Source organism: Ahaetulla prasina, chromosome 1 (genome assembly GCF_028640845.1).
Source record: "Ahaetulla prasina isolate Xishuangbanna chromosome 1, ASM2864084v1, whole genome shotgun sequence".
Classification (NCBI taxonomy): domain Eukaryota; kingdom Metazoa; phylum Chordata; class Lepidosauria; order Squamata; family Colubridae; genus Ahaetulla; species Ahaetulla prasina.
This window is the reverse complement of record NC_080539.1, coordinates 321,747,877-321,756,613: the sequence shown is the minus strand read 5'-3', so window position 1 is coordinate 321,756,613 and position 8,737 is coordinate 321,747,877. Positions and strand designations below refer to the sequence as shown.

Here is an 8,737-nt window from a genome sequence, read left to right as displayed (position 1 = left end):
CTCCATCCACTGCTGACTTTGGCTCAGCCTGAAAATAATTTATTTCCCTCCACTCAGCTATTTAGATTGGATTCAAACAAATGGCTAAAGAATAAGAGAATAAGTATTAAACATCTCCCTTAAGGAATTTGATATACCGGTAATTCCCTTAATGTGGAACATGAGTCCTTATTAAGGTTTGAGATTTTTTTCCTAATCATGAAAAGATCAATCTAATATCAGGATTTGCTGAAAGAGCTGAACAAAAGCCCTAGTTCAGGACACCTTATCGTTTTGGCTTGATTGTTGTGAGCAGTCTGAGTCTTGAGATTCATGCCAGGCGTTGAAGAAAGGAGGAGAGTAGAGGTTTTTAAAATAATATCACATATAGGAGAAGAAAGGAATTGTGCTGGAAATTTTTTTGGGGGGGAATAAGACAGGGTCTGGACTTGTTCTCTCTGTATCCTCTGAAACTGTAAGACCTTCCTCTCCCGAGAATGTACCGTATCTCCAGCTTGTGTAGCAACTACCACTGAGAATGTTCTGATTGCACAAGAATAGGAAAAGCCAGATGCTCAAGATCACAGAATATCTTACACAGTCACACCTGCTCTTCCCAGTAGGAAATAGGCCTCTATGTACACATTACAAATAACTTGAATTTGGACTGAAGGTGCTCCTTTCCAAAGAAGCAACTGCCATATGGGCCTGTGCCTTGACACACCGCATCAAGTGCCAGGTTTACTGATGCCCACATTTTTTTAAAAAATCCTCTCATACCACCATGCTATAAATGCTGTATTATTTTTTTACCCCACCATTTCCTGCTTCAGATCTCCACATCCTTTCATTGGAAGGTGGAAAAAGCTAGGAATCAGCTGCCCTAGATAGTGCAAAGAGCATCACTGCTCAAGAACTCCAAATTTTCCTTGGTTCTCTCTGCAAGTGCAAGAGCTTAGTTGCGAATTTCCCACAAATTAAAAAAAAACTTGATTAAAAGAGTTTCCATCTCTGTACATGATAATCTTCAGATGGCAGGCTGCCAGATGAACGTTAAATAATTCCTCCACAGTAAATGATTGAAAATAAAAGCCAGCTGCCATTTTTGGTTTCTTCCACGGCTGCTTCTCTTTCCAGTTTGTTTCCTGGCCTCTCCAGGTGGGGCTGGGCACATCAGACCTTGGCCTCAAGCATCTCAAGGAAGAGTTTGTGCATGGGGACTTTGCCTTGCAGTTTGATGCTGTAGAAGTGCTGCACAGCTTTGGCAGCTGTTTGCCGCAGGAGAGGCAGGGTCAGCAGCAGCTTTCCTGCACGTCGTGGTTCCTCATGACGTTGACTCAGCTCGTAGTCCTGAAGGGCTTCATGGAGAAGATCTTGTAGTTTCTGCACTGCCTCCATGTCCTCTATGTGCATCGAATCTTTAGAGGAAAAGAAAAATTAAGGAGGGAATCAGTCTAGATAAATGGGCAGGGAACATATTTAATCTCAGAACATGGTGTTTCATGGTAGAAAGGAGCTACCTGAAGAATCAAAAGAAACAGCTTCTGGAAGGTGTATCCTACTTGAGAAACTATGCAAAAGGTATGTTGGAAAAAACAGACATACTACTAAGTCAATCTATTTTCACATTAAATTATATAGCAAAGTTATTAGAATATAATTTTTGATTTACCTGAGATACACATTCCTCTCTTCTTACATTTAATCTTTTTGATTTCAAAATGAACAACAACTTCAGCACTTGGAGCTTTATATCATGAGCTCAAAGACCGACCTAATTAATGTGCTACACTAACATTCTACATTCTCAAGAGATTTCTCCTTCTAGATCAACTTGAAAATACTGAAAACTAATTTAAGAAGTCTTGAAACATTGGATGGCTTTGCCTGCCTTTTGCTAATCAGTTTGTTTGTCTATATTTCTGCTTTCTAATTTGTATACCGATACGTGAATTGGAAGAATCCTCACTGAATTATTTTCAAAGCCCTTGCTGAAATTATGTGGGCTGGTAACATGTACCAAAAGAGAAAGGCAATTAGGAACCAAAATCAACAAAAACACTAATAATATATTAAATTTTATATCACTACCAAATCAGGGGGACTCAGAATCAGCCAAAACATTTATTTTACATGAAAAATGAAAAGCTATATTAACTGTACTTTATAGTTCAGACATTGTCTTCTATTTTTCCATATGACCCAGATAAAGAGGTGGAGGGAATGCTTATCAAATTTGCAGATGACACAAATTTGGATGGGATGCTAACACTCTAGAAGACAAATAATTTCAAAACAATTCTGGTAAGTTAGAAAAATGAGCTGAAAATAATAGAATGGTGTTGTTTTTTGTTTCACTTAGAAAATAAAAAATAAATATATAGGAATGAGTGAAATGTGGAATACGTAACTTTGTATTTATGAAAAAGATCTTGGAAAAATAATTGATTGTAAGCTCAGAATGTAATTTATAGTTGCGTCAATTGAAAAACAAATTCCAAATCATTGGAACTTATTTTTTATTTTATTCTGCTTTTGTCAACCTACTTCTGAATTGCTCTTTTCCTGCAACTCGTACAAAGAAATGCCGCTGAGGCGGGATTTGATAGCACTTTTTAAATACCTGAAAGGATATCATGCAGGAGAAGCCTCTGAACTGCCTTCTTTTGTTCGAGAGTGCAAGACATGAAATAGTGGGTTTAAGTTACAGGGGGGCAGATTTTAACTGAATGTTAGGGGAAAAAAATCCTCTTCCTAAAAATAAAAGCGGTTTAATAATCGAACTAATTACCTTGAGAGAAAGTGGGCTTCCTTTTATTAGATGTGCTCAAATGGAGGCTAGATAGCCACTCACATGGGGTGCTTTAATTTGGATTCCTGCACTGGCTAGTGGGTAGGAATCAGTCAATCGTACATAGCCTTTTCTAATTCTGTGATTTCATGGAAGATTTTTATTGGCTTTCTCGTCTACCTTTGCCCACAACTCTGGGAATTTTTCCTAGTAGGACACTGGCATGAGCAGACAAAACAGTCCAAAATGCTGGTTTTTGGACTGTTTAGTCTGAATTAAATTTTTGGAAGGCAATGGAATTTTACCAGCATGGTGACAATAGAAATATGGGAGAACACTACTCATTTACTCTCTTTTATTACTGAACAGAGTAGAAAGAGATTTGTATTTAGATATGGGTCTGAGGAACAGGTTTAGAGACACGGCACTTGTTTACTGGCTGGTAAGCAAGAAAGTAATTGGCTGATAGCTCATTGTGCTCAGCTTTTGGGCAGAAAGTAAAATAGCTGCTTGGCTTGTAGGTCTCCGTAACTTTAGTGTCACAAATATATAAACATGCTATGCTTTTAGTGTCCTTTGAGCCAAAATAATCAACCCACCCAGATCATTTTCAGGTGCATTTAAACAGTTCAAAAGCTCTGCAAGATGATAGGTTGCCCACCCTTGTTCTCTCAATGAACAGAGGACCTTTGATAAGTGATTATAAGAATGAACCAATATTATGGGATTTATTTCCAGCAAGCCAATGCTGAACTGTTATCAATATAGCTCTGACGAACTGTTAATTACAAAATCAATAACTATGATTTTTTTTCTTATAGATTTCAGGAGATGGGGAGCTATTAGCCTGAATTCAGATGGAGGGCAATTTCTTCCCAAGTTGTAACAATGGGCTTATTCCTCCTTTTAAGTATCTTTTCTTTTATGTACACTGAGAGCATATGCACCAAGACAAATTCCTTGTGTGTCCAATCACACTTGGCCAATAAAAAAAATTCTAAAAAAAAAAAAAAATTCTAAAGCACAGATACCATTTTTTATTCTTACCAGAAAAAAAACAACCTCCCCACATTCCCAGCTGCTAATCCATATGTCCATGACTTTACCTGAATTGGCGAGAGCCAGGGCTTTCAGAGTGACAAACTCTTCTTTCTCCACCTTCAGCTTTTTGTACCTCCGCACCAGCTGCAGGATGGCCAAATAGAGCTCCAGGAGGCCCGTCAAACGTGAATGTTCCTCATCCATAATGTAATCTTCAGCATAGACTAGTTTATCCTCATACGGTAACGAGCGATACACAATGCCCAGAATGAGGATTTCCATCCAGGCACTCTGCAGTAAGCTCATCTGGTCTCCCAAAGAAAGGTTAGAAAATCCTGGCAAGGCAAAAGAATAGAAGATTAAGAATATTGACCAAGTAAAGACATTGGGTTGCTGCTGCCTAGAAAACTGGCAGAGGCAATTCACTTTATGGTTGTTGCAGTGGTGGGTTTCAAATTTTTTTACTACCAGTTCTGTGGGTGTGGCTTGGTGGGCGTGGCTTGGTGGGTGTGGCAGGTGAAGGATACTGTAAAATCTCCATTCCTACCCAATCCAGGGGTAGGTTACTGCAAAATCCCCATTTCCTCCCCATCAGCTGGGACTTGGAAGGCAGAGAATAGATGGGGTGGGCCCAGTCAGAATTTTTACTACCAGTTTTCCAAAGTACTCAAAATTTCCGCTACCAGTTCTCTAGAAGTGGTCAGAACCTGCTGAAACCCACCTCTGGGTTGTTGGGGTTTTTTCTTCTTTTGACATAAGAAATGAACCCCAAAACAAATGCAAAAGTGTATCTTAGACTAACCATCCCAAGTGGGTTGCCCTTTGCTGTATTGTGACTGCAACTCATAGAATTCTTTGGCTGTTACAGGAAAAATGTCCGTAGACAAACTCCTCAGTGAAATGATTTTGACTCCGAGCCAGTCCTATAAATGTACTTTAATAAGACAGAGGCCTATTCAGATTTTCAAAAGAGAAAGCAGCTTCATATAAGAAGCTACTTCCTATTTATCTGAATGTTTATTCCTAGGGCTGGGCAAAGCATTCGCAAAAGATGCTTCACCAAATGCCATTCTTGAAGCGCTGGAGCAGCTGCCTTTGCTAGAAGATGCCTCTTAGATCAGGGGTCTCCAACCTTGGCAACTTTAAGACTTGTGGACTTCAACTCCCAGAATTCCTCAGCCAGCTTTGCTGGCTGAGGAACTCTGGGAGTTGAAGTCCACAAGTCTTAAAGTTGCCAAGGTTGGAGATCCCTGTCCTAGATGACTCTCCATACGTGTGCATACAAAGCCCCGACTTTCATCTGAATGAACAGCAAATTGAAATGGTGGAACTGTGCAAGTAAAGACAATGAGGAAAGCCTTCAAATCGGCTGCACTGATCCCTATGGAGAATGTAACTGCTTGAATATTTCAAGAGCTAGTGCTTCAGTCTTGCCAGCATGCCTTGTAATACGCCTTTTCCGGGATGTTTTGTTCCGATCTAGTCATTGCCGTGTTAACATAAAAAGGAGAGAAGGAGAAGGATGATGCACTATACCTGAATGCATCCCTTTGAAACCAGTGAGTTACATTATCATAGAAAACACTACTTCAAATCCACTTGTATTAAAGCAGTATCAAAGTTGGGAGGGGATGAGGAGGGTTAAAAAGAGCAAAATGGTAGTTGTAACAGCATGATCAAAGCCTAATCTTTTGTACATGTGTGCAACATTATTATACAGAATGTACAAACGGAGAAAGGTTTGACTATGACTCAAAGAAATAGGTACTTAATACTAGCCATCACTGAATCATGCATTATTTCTCCTCCTTAATAAAGAGTTGAAATTTTACTCGTTGAAGGAGAGTGGGCCTTATTGGAAGATATAAATTCTCACCTTATCTAGGTAAAATATCTTTGTAAGCCACTTCATCAAAGCTGCAACATCTAACTTTAAGAAGTCAAACATGATATGATTGGGAGCTGCCCAGAGTTGGCTGAAAGATGGGCAGCTTAATAAATGTTTTAAATAAATAAACAAACAAACATTAAATCATTATGGAATCCCAAATACTATAACTGTATCTTCAGGACAAGAGGGAAAAGAACTCCCCTACAAACAGGTGCACTGAATTAACTGTCAAAGTAAAAAGGTAAAACACAAACAAAACTATAACTAAGTCCATCAGAATCAGTTAAGTCTAATGACCGAGAACAAATGTGATCATAAATAAAACTCTCATCTGCTTTCCAACTGCAGATCTGTGAAAAATCAAAAATAAGCTTTAAAAGGAACTATTCCATAAATGAAAACATAAATTTAGGAATCTTAGCAAATGTGGGAGAGGAAACGGGGAGATTTTGTGGTATAAAACATAAGGAAGTGTAAAAATACACTTATTTCTCAATATTCCAATTTAAAATCCTTAAAAGTGCTAGGAAATTTACACCAGTATCAGTAATGATTCCACTCTGAGATAAAATGACGTTAGAATTATAACGATACTCAAGAGAGTATCATACTATTTTCATTCTTGCAATATGAATATGTTTGCTTGTGGGATACTCTTTCAAAATGATGGAGAATAGGCAAGATTCCTTGTATAAAAGATTTCCTAGTGATAGGAAAACAGAAGATAAAAACATTATTGGCAACTGCAGCCATGCCCCAATATTACAGCCATGCTCAAGATACCTCACAATATGTTAAAATACCATTTCCAAATTTGTGCCTTTCAGAATATTAGAATTGTATCTCCTAACACTTCTGGAGCTACTAATTTGGAGAAGAATGTATTAAATTTGGGGAAGAATGTATTAAGAGTTCAAAATTTGGATGTCTTGTGTGAAGATTTAGTTAAATCAAAAAACATTCATGTTTCTTCTATAGAGGATACTTCAATTTCATTGCTAGGTAGCAAATTGTATATAAAAATAAAAAGTATTAGCAGTTTGGCCTAAAAAAATTCCATGTGTATTATGAGATTATTCTCCTCTTCTTATTTTAGTCTAACTGCTTTCACGGTTAGTCTAGAATTCTTTCTTAGCGATGTGCATGTCTCACTAACTGTGATATATCCTTATCCAGAAGCTTTTATTCCCCCCAAAAAACCCTCAGCTCATGCAGTTGTGTGTGCCTTCCTGCACTTGGACCAAGGGAGCCAGAATGTTTTGATTCCTCTTGCTATCAACCTGGCAATTAACAAAAGAGCCAGTGATTGCTATATTGACTGGTCGGGAGTTCTATTTTTCTATCTCAGCTATCTCAACTAAAGGAAGAGAGGGCAGAGGGATGGGTCAGTGGCATTTATTTATCACTATACCCTGTTTTGTATTTGTGTTGCCAAAGGAGGTAAGGGGTGATAATGGCATAGCAGTCCTTAGACATCCAATTTCCCTTATCGGGCCATTGAATAGAAAAGAGGCTGCAAGCCACATTAATTAACAGATACCAATCAGCTGTCACATGTTGTATGTGCGTGTATGAAGTCTGACGGGTAAGAGGTATGGATCAATAAAGCACTGGAGAAGAGGGCAAGAAGAAATTAGAGGACAGCTGAAGAGGAATCTGGGGCATTCTGGAGATGAATTACAAATTTAATCTTTGTTTGGCAAATGTGGAAAAACTGGGCTGCCATGGACTGGTGACCACCAACTTTTGCTCTGTCCTGTATGCCTGAGTAACAACCACCTACAATCAATCATGGCTGAGTAAAGGAGCTTTTTGACTGTTACACTACATTTACTTAGTAACAAAATTGTCTTCCTAAAGCTTTACATTTATTGGAGAATTACAATATATGAAGTACACAGATTATTTTAATGCCCATGCTTCAGAAGACGTTCTAATTCCAACAGTAAAATTAAGACACGAAGACTGCCCATCATTTTAACATTAAAGACATTAAATCTACTCTGAGACATCAAAGAATTCAAAATCTGAAGATGAAATCTAATATGAGATATTTTGTGCCAACCATATAGAAAGGTCTTCAGACAGATAAGGATTATATCAATTTTTTAATTCAGGTTCTTTTCTCATTTTGACAGGTACAGTTAAACATTTTAACTATGCACTTTGTGCTTGGATCTTGCATTAAGATATTCATCAGACAGTCTAGCTTGTTTTTCATTCATTTGTGAGACATCCCTTGATGAATTGTCTCAATATTGTTATATTTAACAGTATGTACAACTTCAGATTTTGGCTGCAGAATTCTCTAGCTCAAACTGAAGTGGTTGGTTAAAACTTCTTTTTCAGGTTCAGTTCTGTGATCTATCATTTATGTTTCCCCCAATCTTGTCACCTCGACTAATATTGTTAAATATTTTACCTGAGACAAAGGAGGCAACTGGACTTTATGTTTTTTCTTTGAAGACGTTTCGCTTCTCATTCAAGAAGCTTCTTCATCTCTGACAGGATAGTGGGGAATGGAAGGATTTATATTCCTTGCAGACAGCTGGTCATTTGCATCATTCTAGAGCAGGGATGTCCAAACTTGGCCCCTTGAAGAGTGGTGGACTTCAACTCCCAGAATTCTCCAACTAGCAACTTGCTTAAATTTATAGCTCATGCTGGCTGGGGAATTCTGGGAGTTGAAGTCCACCATTCTCCAAAGGGCCAAGTTTGGACACCCCTGTTCTAGAGGGTTGTTGAAGGACTTGGAGGTTTATCTGTGTCCTCAGGGTCACTTGAGTAGTGCTCTTGGTTCCTGTAGTCTACAATTTTTTCTCTTGAAATCCATTCCTACTCCCAACACCATTCAAAGGGTGTCCATCCCAAATTGTATAGCTAAAAAGAACCTGGAACGCTACTCAGTTGAAGCTTCTTGGATGAGAAGCAAAACGTCTTCAAAGAAAAATCAAGAAAGTCCAGTTGCCTCCTGAAAAAACACCTTTGGGACAACCATGACCTGAGAATCTCTACAGAATTTTACATGAGAGTCT

General features: G+C 38.3%; 1 protein-coding gene across 1 annotated transcript in view; it reads right to left on the bottom strand.

The window, feature by feature from the left end:
• Window positions 1-1,152: 1,152 nt before the first annotated feature.
• The window catches only part of ESRRB (estrogen related receptor beta), a 110,511-nt gene continuing 102,926 nt past the window's right edge, over window positions 1,153-8,737 (bottom strand). Inside the window, exons 6-7 of the mRNA XM_058167461.1 lie at window positions 3,877-4,146; window positions 1,153-1,397 (exon numbers count right to left, since the gene is read on the bottom strand). Coding sequence (XP_058023444.1) covers window positions 1,153-1,397; window positions 3,877-4,146 — 515 coding nt within the window. The remainder of the gene's footprint in view (window positions 1,398-3,876; window positions 4,147-8,737) is intronic.